This window comes from Rasamsonia emersonii, assembly GCF_000968595.1.
Source record: "Rasamsonia emersonii CBS 393.64 chromosome Unknown ctg1118621760040, whole genome shotgun sequence".
NCBI classification, from domain to species: Eukaryota; Fungi; Ascomycota; class Eurotiomycetes; order Eurotiales; family Trichocomaceae; genus Rasamsonia; species Rasamsonia emersonii.
In genome coordinates, this window is record NW_013563247.1 from 1 (window position 1) to 18,290 (window position 18,290).

Consider the following 18,290-nt stretch of genomic DNA (forward strand, 5'->3'; position numbering starts at 1 on the left):
TGATGTGGTGATTTTGGTTGCTTTCTTAAGAAGGTTTTTTGCAGGTTCTTGTTTGTATAAGAATAGATCAACGTGAGAGAAGTAGTAAGCCTGACGAGGTTTTCTCAAGCTATATATATGTATAGAGCAGCAGTTCCGACAGTGCAGTATAGTCCTCTGTACTCTGTATGGAGTACTGCATACTGTACAGTACTGTATGTAGTGCAAAGATTACCAAGGTGAGACAAAAGCAGGCAAGAATCAGCTAGGTATAATCAATAATAAATAATCAATTCAACATGAATGTGATTATTACTCTTAATTATGATTATCCGTGGATAGTCGACTGCGTATGATAATTACATTGTTAAGACTTTACAATACTATGTAATTGTTTTTTTTCCCTTTGTTGAAGCACGCATGAAGGAGGACAAGCGTAACAATAAGCGTAAGCAGAAACATAGAAATAAGCATGCAGATAAGCATGTAACGAACGCTGCTGGGCAGAGTATAACCCTAACTACATCGTTGTCTATGCTTTTACATTTTGGATTATGATCATGATCTTCTCCTCATTCATGCGTCACGACTTTATTATTCTCGCAGTATTCGAGTCCTTTTCTGTGGCCATGTCTGACATGACATGACTTTGGAACCGACTGAGAGAGTTATCTATCCCAATTATTTCTCCAATAGACATAAGTTTTGACTTGCTTCCGCTGGCGCTGTATCACTGCCAATTGGCACGTTCTCGAGTCTTACTGGGCTTTATTTTGTCGTTCTCTCATTTCTTAGCTGCTGTCCTCTGACTTGTATCCATCATCTCAGAGACAACTTGATCATCCAGTTCCGCCAGAGCAGGAGCCTGGACCGCTGGAACGTACTGGGGGCGGTCCTGTAGCAACGCTGTGATCCTCTTCTTCCGTCTCCTTTCCCATAAGGCCCACAAGACGGCCGATACAGCGATGACTCCTAATGGAATGCCAACTCCAGCGCCAACTGCGGTTTGGTTGCAAGAACCAGAATCGGAGGATAAGGCTGACGACGAGTTCGAACTCGACCCGCTTGACGAGTCCGAAGAAGACAAATTGGCGAGACCTGCTCTGCCAAAAACAATGCTGCCGGACGGTAGTGTGAAGTTGCTTTCTCCATATGGACAGGTAATCGTATCGCCGTCCGCAACTGGATAACCACAGCAATAGGTTGAACTTCCGTCTTCGTAGGAGAAACCTACAATGGAAACGCCACCGCTGCGACCGTCGTTTGCTAAGGGTAGACCACCGAACGTTAGCAACGGTAATCGCTATGTAGGACCCTCAGCAACGGCAGAGATAGATACGTACAGCCATGGCCTATAATTTCGAAGACTACCCCGTCTTCGATTTCATACGATCGAAAGTCAGGCCATCTCGTCGACTGCCCTGTGTTTTAGTATGCAATGAGGGTTATATTAGCGCTCTGGGAGATTGCACTGACTGGGCCTTCAGCCGCAGCATCGCTCAACCAACATATACCAATCAATCATGAGCAAACCTATTCGAGCGGCTGAGTCGAACATCCCTGTCAGGTATATAAGTCGCAGGCTCCCTCCTGAGAGGCCTGTGCAGTTCCAATAATGTTGTATCATAGTGCATTTACGACTTTTTCCTTTTCTTTAGGGTCAGAATAGATTCCATCTTGCATGATGATTTGGCCGCCACTATTGTTTACGATTGTCTTTGCAACACCGGGTCTTACACAAACCTGCTACTTCCCCGATGGGACCATTTCATTTGATATACCTTGTTCCTCAAAGCAGTATACCGCATGCTGCCGCAGTACTGATATCTGCCTGTCCAACGGCTACTGCTTAAACGCGCACCAACCATATACGCTATCTCAGGGCAGCTGCACCGACCAGAGCTGGGGTCCGGATTGCCCCCAGCTGTGTAGGATGGTATGGTAGTAGTCTGTACTTACTCTGTTCGGCATATATTTGCAAGATGCAGTAAAGTCACGTGATTTAGACATTTGCTAAGTCACATGATTAGATTATTCAGCACACGTGACCTGACCAATCGGGATTTTGTCAGAGTTTGCACTGTCTGCCTCACCTTCAAACATCCAAAACTCCCACAAACGAAGCAAACACTGCATCATCGCTGTCTACACAGCTTCCTGTTGATTGTTGAAACCCCGTCCAGCACGCGAGCGTGGTCCAGAGTGACACGGGCTCAAGAGGCCCTTTTTGGTTGCTCTGTGTGCAGCTTGCCCCTTGAATCTGGAGCAGGCTGCAGGACGTGGGTGGTGGTCCGGAAGGGCAATCCATACAGCTTCACGCGTCTCCCGCGACACGACCAGTTCATCTGATCTTTGCTTCTGGCTGTCTGCGTCTGAGACCAGCCAAAGAGAGCGCTGGGTTTGTGTCGCTGACCTTTGTGGCCCCGCTTGTGATATCAAGTGAAATCAAGACAATACAGCGTGAATAGTTACGAGCCTGTTCTATCTTCCATTTTATGAAGAGACCCGTCCGGAGGTCGGACTCGGACTATAGCAGTTTGCTGTACTCGGAGAAGGAGTAAAAAAAAAACAGCTATGGCGTCGACCTCCGCCTCCCATCAGCAGCAACCTCCTCAATCGACCGATTTCTCGGTGCACCAACCGCCACATACCTCCCACATGGACCACAATGCGCAGCTTGCGACCAGTGGATACGGTCCCAACGACAATCAGCTGGCAGGTCTGGTGGAGGCAGCAACCGCTGCTGCGGGCCAAGATGTTTCGGAGTGGGCGGCGGCGGCAGCAGCGGCGGCGGCGGCCGGTCATCATCATCTCGAAGGATACGGCGCAGATTTACACCTAGGGGACGATGGCTTTGGAGACGGAGGATTTGGCAACATTGGCACCACTCCCGGTGCGGGACGACAGCTCAGAGGATCAACGTCGAACGCGCAGGGTCAACCAGGACAAACATCGGGCTTATCGCGAACGGTGTCGAGGAAGCGGAAACGAGGAGAGGATGCTCTTGATCCTGCGCTGACTGCTGCTGGCGGCGCTGCTGGTGATGGACAGCCACACCAGCAACAACAACAACAGCAACAACAGCAAGGGCAGCAGCAGCAGTTCAATGGGGATAATTTGGACATTAGAGAGCTACCGCCGCAGCAATCGCTGTCCGAAGCCAGGGCTGCTGGAGTGCATTCGGCTGCAGCGTTGTTCCGACAGCCTTCCAGCAACAAGAAATACACCCGTCCTCCCATGTCGAAGCTGTTTGCGTCTCTGGAGCTGTCACCAGAAAACTTCCTCCATCTACAGGCAGCCGCCAAGGCCTACATGTTGGATGAAAACCACCCGGAGCGGCGGGAATGCGTCGGCCAGCGTGGTAAGGGCGACACGGAGATGGTCAAATTGCGACTATGGAACTGCGTGCGACACTTTCTGGAGCAAGAAGGGTATGGAGAACGTTTCTTTGGGGAGCATGTTGTCAACGAGGGTATGCCGCCGCGCCAATACGTGTGGCCGCGCGACCAGCACAAGATCATCTCTCTGGTGATTCCGCTGCTCCGACGCATGGTCACGAACGAGCGACAACGGCAGTATGCCATCGAGACGCGTAAAGGAGGTGGGGCTGAGGAGCGGAGGAGAAGAAAGACCGAGGAGAGCATGCAGAACCTCAACGCGGCATCGCAGCAAACCTCGCCGGCCCAAGCACAGCAGCAACAGCAGCAGCAACAACAACAGCAGGTGTCGTCCCAGAATCAGCCGGCTCCAGCGCATTTCCCACCACCACCACCCATGCCGGTTCCTGAAATGCCGCCTTCTGCGCAGTTGGACCTCTCCAGTCTGGTAATGGAAGGATATCCTACCGACTGGAATAGCATCTCCGAGTCGTACAATATGTACAACCAAGACTACCAGCTAGACAATCTGTGGAGCGTATCGGGACTGCAGCAACCGGACTGGTGGGGAATCGTGGCGGCTGTGGACAGCCACTACAAGGTACTGCACAATGGCGACGCGTCTCAATGCAACAAAACGTGTGAGGACATTCAGATCAACCGGATCTTGTCTTCGGATGCGCTGGCCCATGCGAACTGGAGGGTGGGTGGAACCGAGAATTCACCTGCCCGTAATGAATTGTAGGTGCTTTGTTTTTTTTTTCTCTTTAACTGGTTCGACTTGGCTAACTTTTGGTCTACAGTGCCAGCAGCATCACTCGGGATGTTTCGCGTATCATTCGGGACAACTTGAGCAAACGCGGACCAAACAGTTCGTCTCCACAACTTGAATCTACCACTGCAGACGCAAACGGGATCCCTGAACCGCCTCAATACCTGCAGCAGGTGCAGCAGTCCAACTTTGGGTCCACAGTCACACCAACCACGACGGCGACAGGCGGCGATCATCATGCTACTTCTCCGATCACGCTTCACTTCAACATCGTCCAGGACGGAAAGCGAATCCTGCCGCGGCTGGACGTGTCGGCCGATCAGTGTCCTGATCTGGCCAGCATGCGCCAGTTCATCTCTCGCCGCTATGCGGGCCAACTGCCGGTTTCTGGGTTTGATGAGAATGGAGCGCCGGACACGTCGCGATGGAAGATCCAGGTGTGGCTGCCTGAGGGTTTAGTGCCGGTGCAGAACGACGGCGAATGGACGATTGCGCAGTTGTCGGCGGGAACGGTGGATTGGATGGATGGCGATCTGCGGGTGGTTGTCGATGTGGGCGAGAGCAGCTCTGGATGATGAGTCAGAGAGCGATGAAGAAGGTGCCTGACTTGTACAGTTACTGTATTTTATTGTACGTGTACATTACTTTTTTTGTCTATTTTGCTTTTTGCGTCGACACGATAATGCTGTCTGAGTGACAGATCATGATATGATACCTCTGTCTCAATAGTTTTTTTTTCTAGTCTTGTCTTAGCTACTGCACAATGGATGTTATATGACCTTGAAGTCTCGTCTAATAGGTCCAGTTTTCGTCCATTCTCCTATCCTTAACAGATGCAATTCAGCCCTTGTCTGTAAGGTAATTACTCCATGATTGATTGAGTTACTATATACGAAGAACTTCTAAACAGGTCGATTCCGTTCCTTTCTGGGCCAGACAGACGCCGTGAGTTCAGTTTCATCTAGTTAACTGAAAGCATCAGAGCAGAGCAGACGAGCAGATAGATTGGTATATTGGTCTTTGTGTGTGTCGTGTATTTGATTTCTTTTTTTATGATATCTATCTATTTAAGCCAAGGCAAAAAAGGTTACCTACCTACCTACCAAACTAGGTAATGATTTCGATACTAGTTACAACTATCCCATTTTTTACGTGCCTACTTTTCCCAAGTTGGAAAAAAAATCTCTCTTGAATGGAGACCAGAATCCTTGCTTAGATAATCGGGTACAATTCAGGTATTAATACCTACTGTCCTAAGGCTTAGCCTAGCTAATAAAATAAGTACAGTCGATGTTGAGCATGTGCCAAGATTGAGGGAATTGTATCCCTTGCGCTCGTCACGATCTTTTTTTTTTCGTGAGCAACAACACAAGCCTTCGGTTGTCGCTTGCATCCTCCCATTGACAATGATGGATGACAATCGTTCGGGAGTCACTTGATTTGATGAAGAAAAGTGGATCGGATCTGAAGTTGTGTTTGGGGAACCCCACCACCCATCAAGATGGATGCTCAACCGGAAAATTGCTGAAAGCGAAGATTGCGCTACCGAATCTGATGTCAAGGAGTGTATGATGGCCTCTGAAGCCCGCGGTGTCTTTGTTTGTTCAAGTATTTGTGACCCTACCCAAGAGGCTGTGGTTAAGATTCGGATGCAGTATGTTTCCCTGGTCCCTAGCTAGGCCCATGGTTTGTTTTTATCGCCTAAGCGGTTTCATTTAGGATACCGTACTTCAACACAGCATTCAGGTCTCGTCAAGTAAGGGCAAGGCAGGCAGAGCCAGACATGAGGATAGCGTACATAACGAGAGGTCAGCGCCCTTGAACATCTGACTGCGGTAGGTTGTTCATCAACGCCTGCACTATTCGCCTGGAAACATGAAACCAAAGGTGATGACGACTGGGTACCGGGGGGTTATATAGACTACATCTTGATGGAGAAACTTCCAGGGACAAGCCCAGGTTACTGGTCTGGTGCCATGAAAAGGGAAGAGAGTGATCAACTCTGCAAAGCGTTCAAGGAAGCATGGCAGTAAGTTATTACGAGCGTTTTTCTGCAGGCCATATATGTTTTTTTATGGCAAGGGGGGTTGAGAGAAGATAGGATATTCTAACTGATTACCCTTGCTTTTCAAGAGAATGCGTTGCCTGTGGCAGAGTCCACCAAGACCGTGGTATCCGAAACCTCATCTGGGATCGTGAAAAGCAGAAATGGTAAACATCCTCTAATTCTCGCCATGTCTTGGACGGGACGACTTTGTCTTTAAACTGGTTTTGCTAACGGGGAGGCTTTCAACTTGGCAGCTACATTGTTGACTGGGAGGAGTGGTGTGAAGCTACTGATGAAGATGTTTGGCGCGATACCCAGTACATTGCGTGGAACCTGGCGTGGGTTCGAAGTCATAATTACGACGATATGTCAACATGGACTCTGTGAAGGATATGAAGGGTATGGTATCAAATTTGCTTTGCTTTTTCCTCTTTTGTCAAGGAATCTGGGATGAGACTAAAGCCTCTAAGATTCATGGCAAGAAGGCTATGTTAGCGATACCCAGGTATATTAACTTGGATTACTGTGGGATGGGAATTGGTATCCGATTTGTGGCCCACGCGACTCGACGACTGAGCAAGGGTATGAGGCTATACCCAGCCAAAGTGGTACTTCCCTGACGTGAGCAAGGTCTTGTGTCACTCTTATGGAGTTAGTATTGTTCTAACGTCGAGGAGAGCCGGCCTTGGGCGAAGAACCTCAAATAAAAGTCCATCACACGGCTGGTTGTGACGAATTTATATGCTGTATACCCTCCACGATACATATTGAACTTTCTGGCCCTTTTCATCAGTTAGCTTCTTCAATCAGTCTGATGATACCGTCATTCTAGTTGCTCTCCTCGACCTCATCGTCCGAATAAACATGGGAAATAGAGAGAGAGGTATTGGATCTTAGTAAGGAGATCGAGGTGGAAAAGTTGAGATCTCATTTTGCGCCGTTGGGGGTGAGTGAGTGAGAAAAAAAAGGCCTGGTCTGGCTGCGAGCGCGAGTCGAACTGGAGACCTTGGGAGGGGTTATATATCAGTATAAAGAAGACCTGGTAACCCCCCAAGGGCTCGTGGTTGAGTGGAAAAGATGACTGTTATGAGTGCCTCCCGGACCCATCTCCACGGTCCTCTTGAGTCCCTTGGGGGAGGCTTGGCTGGGTCGGTCAGGTCAAAGCAATGGCTGCACTGTGGGCAGCCACTCAGTTAAGATCCTTCTTGTTTTTTACCTTGATCGATTCCAGCTGTCTTTTTTCCCCCTTCCAGTTGGACTGAAACAGCTCAGTGAGAACAGGTATCGGTGTTGCCACAAAATTATCTAACGAGATGTCTATACTAGAATGACTTCAAGCAAGTGGATGGACTATTTTCTTCTGTACGTCCTTTTTTCTTCTTTTTTTCTCATTTCATTGAATGTTGGTGAATCATTAGTGGGCATTGATTAGGTACGTATAGTACGTTGTTACGTGGATTTTTACCTTCCTAGTCCGGTAACAGACAGACGCGCGTTGCAGAGGAACAGCACAGAGCCTTTATTGAGTACTGATGAACATCAGTATTCTGCATTTATCATTCCTTATGCTGCATGCGTTTGGACATATGTTCTGAATTCATGCTTGTCTATACATGCAATATCCAGTGACTTTCTAGTCTTTGCAAGGCCACTTTGGCAAAATCACCAAAATGTGATTGTATCTATCGTCTACCTTATTTGAGAAGGTTCTATTGAGGATAAGAGCTGTGATTGAATGAAATATAATATAGCAGGAATAGTAAAATCATAATAATAGATTAATTTAGTGCATGGTACTTTTTGCAGCGAATACGAGGCGCCAAGTCCTGATCTGCAGAGTGAGTCAGCCCCCACGCCTTCCTCTCCGCACCCCAGCTTCTTCCTCCTACGCGCTCCAGAACTGATCTGTCAATGTAGAAATGCAGCTCCCTGACTTGCCCAACGAATTACTCATGTCTATTGCTGAACAGCTGCCGCTCGAGCGACACATCAGCGCCTTGGCTCGAACCAATCGCCGCCTCCACACTCTGCTGAATCCATTTCTCTATCGTCACGACGTCCAGCTTTTTGGAGGCTACGCATTAGCATGGGCGGCGAAATATGGCCGAGAGGCGACTGCCCTCAGGTCGCTCGAAGCAGGCGCCGACGTTCACACCACCGCGGAATACGGCAAGACGCCGCTGGCCCTCGCAGCAAAGAGCGGCCAGAAGCATATGGTGCGGCTGCTCCTGACGACAGGGAAAGCTGATCCGAACGTAAGGACGAAGGACGACGCGGCGCCACTGCATGTTGCGGCAAAAAAAGGGCGCTTGGAAATCGTTAGCCTGCTCCTCAATATCGGGAGAGTTGACCCGGACACCAAGGGCCCCAGAGGAGCAACACCGCTCTTAATCGCGGCCAGGTACGGGCATCAGGCGGTAGTGAAGCTCCTGCTCGCCACTGGAAGGGTTGACGTGAACGCCAAGGAGGAGGCCTGTGGATATACACCCCTGGCATGCGCAGTGCTGAAAGGGAATGAAGAAATGGTCAAGCTCCTGCTAGCAACGGAAGGCGTTGATCCTGATTGCAAGGATGACAATGAGGCAACACCGCTATTAATTGCAGCATCTAAGGGCCGTACGGCCATAGTGAAGCTACTACTCGCCACAGGGAGAGTTGATGTGAACGTGAGGGCCAGATTTACCAGATATACACCACTATCATTCGCAGCAGTGAACGGATATGAGGAAATGGTCAAGATACTGCTAGCAACAGAAGGCGTTGACCCCGACTCCAAGGCTTCAGGTCATATGACACCGCTATTACTTGCAGTCAGTGATGGCCACATTGAAATAGTGAAGCTACTACTTGCCACGGGTAGAGTTAATGTGAACGCCGTGACGCTTCGAGACGCACATGGGGCACTACGGTTTGCATCAAATAAAGGTGATAAAGCGATGGTCGAGCTGCTGCTGGCACAGGACGGGATTAACCCCGACTTGAGGGATACCTGTGAGAGAACACCGCTCCACGTAGCGGCCAGATCCAGTGAGGAAATTGTGGAGCTGCTGCTAGCAACGAATCGAGTCGACCCGGATTCCAAGGACGAGCATGGTGTCACGCCGTTGGCCATAGCGGCCGAGTTTGGCCGCGAGGCAGGCGTTAAGCTGCTGCTAGCGACAGGCCGAGTTGACCCAGATTCGAAGGACGATAGAGGCCAGACGCCACTGTTGTTAGCGGCCAAGAGAGGCCATGATGGAGTTGTTCGCCAGCTGATAGCGACGAATCGTGTTGACCTGAACGTTAAGGACGGCTACGGACGGACACCACTATCATTGGCCGCAGAGTCTGCCAAAATGTCTGTCTTAGAGCAGCTGCTAGCAACGGACAGAGTAGACGTTGATTCCAAGGACAACCACGGACGGACGCCGCTGTTGTGGGCTGCATGGGCGGGTCAGGTCCAAGTGGTTGAGCGGCTGATAGCAACGAACAGAGTAGACGTAGATTGCAGGGACGGAGACGGCCGGACACCACTCTCGTGGGCAGCAGTAAATGATCATGAGGCAGTTGTCATGCGGCTGATAGAAACAAACAGAGTCGATGTGTATTCCAAGGACAATCGAGGGCGAACACCACTGTCGTTGGCAGCGGAAAGTGGCCGTAACGGGGTCCTTAAGCTGCTGATGGAGAGAGCAGAGTCGATCTGAATTGAAGGATGCTCAGGATCACGCACAGCTCGCTGGCAGTAAGGAGCAGGATTAAGCATGCACAGATATTGCCTAATATCCTACCATTTCAGAATGATGGCATTTATTCGCTTCCTTGATATTGGTTGCAACACGAAAGAGTTAAGAATAAGAGTGAGTAGGGAGGAAGGAATTAAAAGGAAGATAAGGACCCTTTGCATCCCATGCCCAGTGCTCTAGCTCAACAAGAAATACCTCGACTGAGACCATCTATCCACATCAACAGCAAAGATGACTGCTTACAACTCATCATAATGCCCATGCTTATCGAATCCATCCCTGGGAGGCCCTCTGCCCGGCCCTCCGCGCCAATACCGCTCCCCCTCCGACGACGGCCTGTCCCGGCATTGCGGATGCTCGCGATCCTCGACCGTGCCGGACGGCCAGATGGGGATGAAGCAGACCTCGTTGTAGCGGCATTTCTGAGGGCATTCCTTCCATGTCGTCCAGCCTAGGTAGTCGATGAGCTGTTGGACACTTGCCACGGCAGTTCCGTGGTCCTCCTCGTCTAGGACAGACCGCAGAGTTGAGCAGATGGTGTACGCGACGTCATATACCACGCGCGCGGCGAGGGTCTCGCTTGGTGCACTGGCCGGGATGAACTGCGTTGCGCATCGCTCCGCCTCTGCGGTGGCGTTGCGCAGAGCATAGTCTATAAACGGGGCCAGGAGGGTCTCGATTTCCGCATGCAAGGCCTCGATGGACGAGAGATTCCCCGACGCGAGATACTTGAGCTCGTTCGAGTAGCGCTCGATGATCATGTCGGCGATGGACTGCCAGTCGAACGACGGCTCGGCCGCGTCGTGCTCCAGCACCAGACGGCTGAGGTCTTTCCTCAGCGGCTCCAGCTCGTCGTACGAGAAATGCGCCAGACGCGGCAGTTCGTTCTTCCCTCCCTGAAAGAGGTCGAGGTCTTCGTACGTGTACGCCGTCACGAAATGGTCGTAATTCACCCGCACCCTGCCGCCGCCTATCCCGTTGAACCGTGCCGCGATGGCCTTGTACGTTGAGAAGCCCTCAACTCCTTGTCTAGGACCTCCTCGTCGTCCGCCTTTGACGCGACTGATCCGCACGACGTGTAGATCGCGCGCAAAGTCGCAGAGGATGATCTCGAACCCGGCCTCCATGCGCAGGATGCCATCGATGCGGCCGTGCCAGTCGTCCCGCGCGATCTGACACGCCAGCGCGGCGCGCTCGTACTCCTGGAACCCGGGACCGGTGATGTTGTCGCGCAGCAGGATGCGGTCCTGCGAGTCGAGGGTGCCCATGTCTGTTTTGCCAGCGGAGAGGCCGTCGAGATAGAGCAGACGCAGGTCTTTGGCTGTGACGTAGGTGTGGAGGAAGCCTGCTTCGTCGTCGCCCTCGACATTTCCACCACGCAGTGGTTTCTGCTCCCTCTTCTGCGGCAGCTTTCTCTTACTGGCTGGTCGATCCTGTCGGTCCTTTCCCGGGGGATGACCGCGGGGCCTGGGACGAGCAAAAGCCAGAGCATGCTCCGGCTCAAAGGCAAGCCATTCGGTGCCGTTGACGGGTTCGGACTTGTCGGTGCCGTGGTAGAATTGCGTGCCGGCAGGCACGGTGGCCAGGAAGAAGGACATGCCGTTGTGGTACCAGGAGCCGCCCCATTGCCTCATGGACGAGTGGATGGCGTTGAAGATGTGGTTGGCATTGCGGATGCGTCCAGTGTCGGCTGGGCTGCTGGCGAAGGCGAGAGCGGCGAGAGAGAGAAACAGCAGAGGGAGCATGAGAATAGCTGTGATTAAACCAGACAAATCATGAGATATACAAGTAACCAGTAAAGCAGAAAGGAATGAACAGCAGAAAGATGAGGCGCTCTGAAAGAAACAGAAACAAAACCATAGCAAGTTCCAATATACATGTAATATAGTCGACTAACTGATTGATAAGATTAGGGTAGGGAGGGATTCTTAACAACACGGCCAAAATCGTTAAGTACACTACAAACTAATTTACTTCAGGAAAGGCGCATAATCACACTTCCACCAAAAATACTAGTGATTTTGATCGTAAATTTTCTGTGTTTGAAACTGTATTATAACACCTACAAAATTGATTTTGTATCGGCTTTTACTGACAACGCCATCACCAAAATGAGTCAACTTTTGAAGCCAAAGTCGCCATACAAACAAATCTCTCTATGTATATATTAGTCAAGTTGGCAGTGAATTGACACTGAAATTGCACTAATCCTAACTAGGAAATAGATGCTGATTCAAAAAGACTGTGGAATGTGGATTTGAGTGATTTGAGCCTAATCTGAGCCGCTGAGCTCGATGCTGCTGAGCTTGATGCCACTGAGCTCAGTGCTACACCAAATTCGCTGCCTCACCGATTTGCTGCCTCACCACCTCACCACCGCTGACGCCTAGTCTATATATGCTGGAAATCAGAGTCATCGTATGGCGTCCGGTATGACTCGCGCAGTTGCTTCTCTGGACCTCGCTGCCCGTCTCAGAACTCGTCGCGCTATTACTCGTCATCATCATCATCATCATCACCATCATCAAACTCTTCGCGCAACTGCTTTGCCATCTGTTCCCGTTGCTTGGATTCAGACATTGTATTTGCTTTTATAGGAGACTCGTCCTCGTCTTCGGACAGATCGGGGCCTTCGCCAGTATCTTCGTCGTCATATGGTAGGCCCGTTTTCGGTGCCGGTACACCCTCCCCCTCGGCTTCGTCCTGACGCCGGATCTCAGCTATCAATCGCCGCTTCTCGCGCTCTTCATAGGAGAGGTTTTGCCGTATGCCGATGCCGTCTTGAGTACTGTTGCCAAGGGTGTTAAGTTTATTGTATCCCCTCTTATATTCCCTCTCCTTCTCGGAATAGGGAAATGCGACGTTATCAACATACCCGGAATCTTCGACCTGCGATTCGATGTAGCGTGCAGCGGACGTTCTAGGCAGTAAGGTCTCTGGCTCTGGAGACGAGGAGCGAGACCAAGACATTGTGATGAGTATATGGAGATTTCTTTGACGGTATGCAGAGAAGTTTGGATGAGAATGATGGTGATGAGAGCAGTCTCCTAGGAGGCGCCTAGGAAGGTTTATAACTGTATGTGTATGTACTTGATCTCTCAGCGCGCTGGAACTCCCCACCAGTTCAGCTACATATACAGCATATTTGCTGGACCAATTAGGCATCAAATTTGCCTGGATAGGCAGGCAGTGTCAGCCAGCCACAATGCCAGCTTCAGCCGCATCGAGATCTGCATCTATTTCTTAGTTGGGACTAGTTATTTGAGCGTCAATTCTTACTGCCAGATAAATAGACAGTAATTTTGTTATGGCGACTTTGTTCAAAATCCGTCATAGTATGGAGCATAGGAGACAGTAAAATCGGTTAAAAAAAATCTATTTTGCAGTTCCAAACACTCCAAACACAGTAAAATTTACAATGAAATCCGCTAGTATTTTAGTGGAAATGTGATTTACACACCTTTCCTGAAGGCAACTAGTATGTGGTGCGTATATCTAACACTTTCAGCCGTGTCGTTAACAATCCCTGATTTAGGGCGGCAGAGACGCGTGGCTGGCGGCTTGGCACCAGTCCTCGGGGGCAGTCTGGACCCATGGATGACGAATGCAGTGTCGTATCGCTGGCTGATTGGTGGTGGACTACATGTAGATAATAACAGAGAGAAGTGTGTATTCCGGCATGTGATGATCAAAGTAGTCGATGAATTGAATCAGGGGTGGAAACGTGGAGAGGGACAATGCGGAAACATTTCAATCCTAGTATATATATGCCATCTGAGAATCTTGTTTTTATCTTTATCCTTATTTTTTCATTTCAGTTCTAGTTTCATATTGGCCTGTGTTAAAGAGTCGTTTACTATTTAAGTATGTGCTCTTTTATAGCTCGAGTATTTTCTTTCATTCCGTTTCTTATTATCTTTTTGCATTTTATTCTTATCTTTTTTAGTATTCTTATTTCTATCCTTGCAATCTCAGTAACTTGGGTATTTCTATTGTATTCACCGGCGGCTGTCCGTTTCAAGCATCCAACTGGGACTATAAACAGCTGAACCGCCTAAAGTATGCGTATATTATCTCTGCATTTATATTGTATAGCTCCTCACGCCTGTTGCCCTATGAAGAATTGATGTTGGTACAGTATAGTACATATTTGCAGCGAACCAGCCAGCCAGTCTGACCAGTCACGACCTGCGTGAAGAGACAGCTGACAGGTATATCCTCCATCTCATGCACACACAGTGACAATATTATTATAATACCAGCAACTTGCATAGATAGCGCTTTCACTGCCCAGCCGTCAACGCCTTTGCCGCATTATCGTTTGGCTGCGCATTGCCAAATCCACACCCCCCATCTCGCTCCTGGGCCACAATCGGCCCCGCGCAAAGTCCCGTATTGAACCCGCAGCAACCCGAAGCGCAGTCTGCGTCGCTGAGACACGCTCCCGTAATGAATTGTTTCCCCTTGCCGTTGCCGGCCAGACTTGGGTTCGCTGCCGCCGCCGCTCGGGCACCGCTGAGGGAGGCGGCCGGAGTAGGAGTTGCTTTGCTGGCAGCCGGAGTGCTTGCAGCAGGGGCAGCAACAGCAGCAGAAGTCGCTCCAGCGCCGTTTCCTTCCGTCAGTGCACGAGCAGCGTTGTCGTTGGGCTCAGGATCGCCGAATCCGCAGCCGCCGTCCCTCTCTTGCGCGACGATGGGACCGGCGCATTTGACCGGTGTTGAAGCCACAGCATCCGGACGCGCAGTCGGCGTCGCTGGTGCAGGGGCCGGTGATGAATTGCAGGCCGGTGACGAGGAGGGGTACTATAGAAAGCATGGATTAGTTCTGATGGCACGAAAGGAGCTTGAAATATTTGTCCAAGACACGTAGTTACGGCAGCCAGGAAGGTAGGTGACAACTCACAGTTCAGAAGGAAGAAAGCAAGGGTAAAGAGTTTAAGAGTTCCGTAGGCCATTTTGAAGGAGAAAGGGGAGCAATTGAGTGAGATAGATAGACTCTCAAAGTCTGTTGTTAATAAATTAAGTCTTCGTGGGGAAAAAAAAATGAAGGAAGGACTACTGCTGTAAATCTGACTGTTCACTTAGTTCAGATCTTGGAAAATAAAGTATATCGAGTCGCGACCTCTTTTTATATCCCACAGCTGCATACCTCAGACGCTGTCTATAGATCTAATGAAACTACCACTAGGCATGATCGACCTGCAGAAGCCGTTAGTCAGTCATACTAACTAATTTCGATATTACAACGGAGGACTCCAGCGACTTGAGACAGCGGTCAGTCAAGGACAGTCTTTCACGACAATACTGACCAAAGTCAGAAGAGTACACCCAGCGTTGCAACCGTACTCCGGAGTATGATGGAGATGAAATGAGCGACAGACAAATAAGGCAATGCATGCGGTCGGCAAAACCCTGGAACAGACGATCAAACAGACAAGGAATGGCGAGGCGCCCAAGGGTCGATTCCATTCGAACAGAGGCCATTAAGCTTGTGTAGGCCTGCAGTAAAAACTTGAGGCTGAGACTAATTGGAGCCAACCCATTCCTTTGGAATGGGTCAATCGGGTGGATACATGCACTAATACATACTAAATGCAGTATCTTCACCGTCAAAATAGAAGGTCCTGCTAGTTAAAAAGAATCTAATAATAGTACATGCTGGATCTTTATCTCCCTCAAGGGGGATCTGTCATGCGGATGTGGATGCGGGGAGTGATGCAATACAGAAACTGTCGGACCAGAGTCGCAGGTTGCGAAGTTAGGGCATACCTCCCAACAAGAACACAGCCCGCATGAACTGTCAGAATTAATTGCAGAGACGTTATTAGATCGATGTTGGCTATAAATTATAATCATACTGGTATGGGAATTCTTCTAGAATCCAGCTATTACAAGCATCTTAGGTAGGTAGCACCAATTATGTAGTTCCTCTGCAACCCAAATACGAATTAGATCCATGGATCTGCGAGACACCTCAAACGAACTAACAACTCACCTAGCTTCCTACCCCACATTTTTGATTGCATAGTCCCAGTTGTACCATAATTAGCATTGTCTCAGCCTGGTTGTGCATTTTATACACGCCCCTGAAGCCCTGGAAGTTTAATCAAGAAAGCCGACTACGTATGAAGAAGTCTCCCATGTGGTATCAATATCTGTCAAGGTAGTAGAATCAGAAGAAATTAGAAGAGAGTGATTAATTTTCTATATTCTCCCTTTCAGAATACATAGTCTTTTTTTTTAATGCGATCATTTCACCCACCAGATATTTCGAGGAAAGTATCTAATTTATGCACAGTATCGCTTCGTTTTTCTCCTTTGATCCTATTTTACTTTGATTTCGTCTGCGCAGACGGATTCATATATTTTATATATTTACACATTTGCCATTTTGTTATATACATGGAGCATGTCCATGAACCCGTTCTTCTTCACGCCTTCACAGCGCCAATATTCGCCTCCTTGTAGTTATCAACAACCTGCGACTCGACCTCCTCCTCAAACACATCCACCTTCGTCGAGGCAAACTTGCGCGCACTCACTCCCCGCTCGAACAGCATGTCCAGCTCAGCAAAGGACCGCCCCTTCGGCTCCGGCACCCGGAAATACGTATACACAATGCAGCAGAAGCAGATCCCGGCCCAGAAGAAGCCCGTGTAGTTGCCCCAGTTCCACGATCCCGGGTTCAGCATGTACGGCGTCAGGACCCCCGTGATGATCCCCACGACGTTGTACAGATTCCGGCCCAGCACGACCGTCTTGATCTGCAGCCGTCGCGTCGACAGCTCCGATACCAGCGAGTAGCACACCGTCCCCACGGTCAGCTGGTAGAACAGCGCCCACACGATCATCATGCTGCCCGTCGCCAGCGACGCCTGGTCGCGGTGCGCCGCCGGCACCAGGCCCAAGAAGCCCATGATGAACAGCATTGTGAAGAGCCCGCACAGCCCGCACAGGTACAGCGTCCGCCGCCCGATCCCGGCACTCATCAGGAACCATGCGCCAAAAACACCGGCCATGTTGATCGCGTACTGGCCCATCGCGAACGCATACGACTTGGACGCATCCAGCCCCGCCTGCTCCAGGAAGTAGGTCGAGTAGTTGGAGAAGGAGTTACCGCTCAGGTTCTGGATCGCCCACACCATGCACACGATCTCGGTGCGCCGCAGGTCGGTGCCCCGGAAGCAGTCCCAGTAGCTGGCACCGCGCGTGATCTTCTCCTCGAGCGCGGTCGTGTGCACCATCATGGCGATCGTCTCATCCGCGTTGAAATCGGTCTCCCGGTCCAGGCTCGTCAGCCGCAGCAGCGACCGCTTGGCCTCCTCGATGCGACCCTTGCGGACCAGCCACCATGGCGACTCGGGCGCGAGCAGGATGCCGATGAACAGCGGGAGCGGCCACATCCACTGCAGCCCGTAGGGGATCCGGTACGCCCACTGGTCATTGCGACCCAGCATCGCCTTGATGACCCCGATCCCGATGAGCTGGCCGAGACCCCAGCAGAAGTTGACGTAGGTTGTGAGGTAGTTCCGCAAGGCGACAGGGCACACCTCCGACGCGTAGGTGACGGTTAGCGTCTGAAACACGCCCCACGGAATGCCACACAGGATCTCGGCTGCCAGAAGGGACTGCACGTTCTGGGCGGTGAAAAAGATGGCCGTCCACGCGGTGACCAGGGTAAGACAGGCCATGATGGTGTAGCGATAGCCGAATCGCTCCGACACCCAGCCGTTGATGAAGAGACCGATAATTCGCCCACGGCGGCGCCGTTACTAAGGCCGGCTTGCCACTACAGAGAACCACTCGTTAACTTTCTATCTACAGCATCTCTTGATAGGAGGCTTACATACTCTGGCCGGTACTTGGTAAGTCCCATCGGGCAGGGGCTCGCCGTACTTGCGATTGAAGGCCGGGAAAGCGTAGAAATTGTTCACCAGACTGATATCGTACCCCTCCATGACGATGCAGGTCGAGATGAGCACGCTCCAGGCGACAGCCTTGGGGTACAGCCGGATACCCTGGAGCAGGGTCATCTGCTGCTCCTTCTCCGTCGCCGCCCTGGCGTTCTCGACCAGCTTGTCCATCGATCCCGACGAATTAAGCTGGGGGTCCTTGCGGGGAACATCCTTGGGATGCTCAATGACATCGGGGGCCGGTGGGGAAGCCATGGTTGGCAGAGAGGTTGAGCGTTTACCAGTCTGGGTTGGACTCCTAGCTGGGTGTCGACGAGCGTTTACTACTTGCGCAGGGGGACCTGACGCGGTTTATATAGACAGGATATCGGCATAGCCATTGACGACGTGACGCCGAAGCAGAGAATCATGTAGAATCGATTTCTTTTTCTCCTCTCTGTTCCGGAGTGGGGGGGAAGAGGGGGTTCCGGCGACGGCA

At 50.6% G+C, this 18,290-nt stretch overlaps 7 protein-coding genes across 7 annotated transcripts; 2 read left to right on the forward strand and 5 right to left on the reverse strand.

Moving 5' to 3' along the window:
- Positions 1–763: 763 nt before the first annotated feature.
- Positions 764–1,662, reverse strand: T310_2793 (uncharacterized protein; the record flags this gene model as incomplete). Its single annotated transcript, XM_013474319.1, has 3 exons — positions 764–1,161; positions 1,323–1,395; positions 1,618–1,662. The coding sequence occupies 3 exons, from the start codon at positions 1,660–1,662 to the stop codon at positions 764–766; spliced, it is 516 nt and encodes a 171-aa protein (XP_013329773.1).
- Positions 1,663–2,553: 891 nt separating this feature from the next.
- On the forward strand, positions 2,554–6,562 carry T310_2794 (uncharacterized protein; the record flags this gene model as incomplete). The annotated part of the gene is made up of 10 exons (XM_013474320.1): positions 2,554–4,097; positions 4,160–4,679; positions 4,744–4,758; positions 4,928–4,986; positions 5,039–5,073; positions 5,240–5,352; positions 5,583–5,782; positions 5,875–5,936; positions 5,968–6,157; positions 6,430–6,562. 10 exons carry the CDS (start codon positions 2,554–2,556, stop codon positions 6,560–6,562), a joined length of 2,871 nt encoding a protein of 956 aa, XP_013329774.1.
- Positions 6,563–7,252: 690 nt separating this feature from the next.
- T310_2795 (Ankyrin repeat-containing protein) lies at positions 7,253–9,861 on the forward strand (the record flags this gene model as incomplete). Its single annotated transcript, XM_013474321.1, has 5 exons — positions 7,253–7,327; positions 7,514–7,537; positions 7,608–7,616; positions 7,953–8,013; positions 8,093–9,861. 5 exons carry the CDS (start codon positions 7,253–7,255, stop codon positions 9,859–9,861), a joined length of 1,938 nt encoding a protein of 645 aa, XP_013329775.1.
- Positions 9,862–10,139: 278 nt separating this feature from the next.
- T310_2796 (uncharacterized protein) lies at positions 10,140–11,645 on the reverse strand (the record flags this gene model as incomplete). Its single annotated transcript, XM_013474322.1, has 1 exon — positions 10,140–11,645. The coding sequence occupies one exon, from the start codon at positions 11,643–11,645 to the stop codon at positions 10,140–10,142; it is 1,506 nt and encodes a 501-aa protein (XP_013329776.1).
- Positions 11,646–12,390: 745 nt separating this feature from the next.
- On the reverse strand, positions 12,391–12,870 carry T310_2797 (uncharacterized protein; the record flags this gene model as incomplete). The annotated part of the gene is made up of 2 exons (XM_013474323.1): positions 12,391–12,688; positions 12,776–12,870. 2 exons carry the CDS (start codon positions 12,868–12,870, stop codon positions 12,391–12,393), a joined length of 393 nt encoding a protein of 130 aa, XP_013329777.1.
- A 1,313-nt stretch (positions 12,871–14,183) lies between these two features.
- Positions 14,184–14,854, reverse strand: T310_2798 (uncharacterized protein; the record flags this gene model as incomplete). The annotated part of the gene is made up of 2 exons (XM_013474324.1): positions 14,184–14,653; positions 14,803–14,854. The coding sequence occupies 2 exons, from the start codon at positions 14,852–14,854 to the stop codon at positions 14,184–14,186; spliced, it is 522 nt and encodes a 173-aa protein (XP_013329778.1).
- A 1,476-nt stretch (positions 14,855–16,330) lies between these two features.
- Positions 16,331–18,067, reverse strand: T310_2799 (MFS alpha-glucoside transporter; the record flags this gene model as incomplete). Its single annotated transcript, XM_013474325.1, has 2 exons — positions 16,331–17,536; positions 17,750–18,067. 2 exons carry the CDS (start codon positions 18,065–18,067, stop codon positions 16,331–16,333), a joined length of 1,524 nt encoding a protein of 507 aa, XP_013329779.1.
- Between the last annotated feature and the right edge of the window lie 223 nt (positions 18,068–18,290).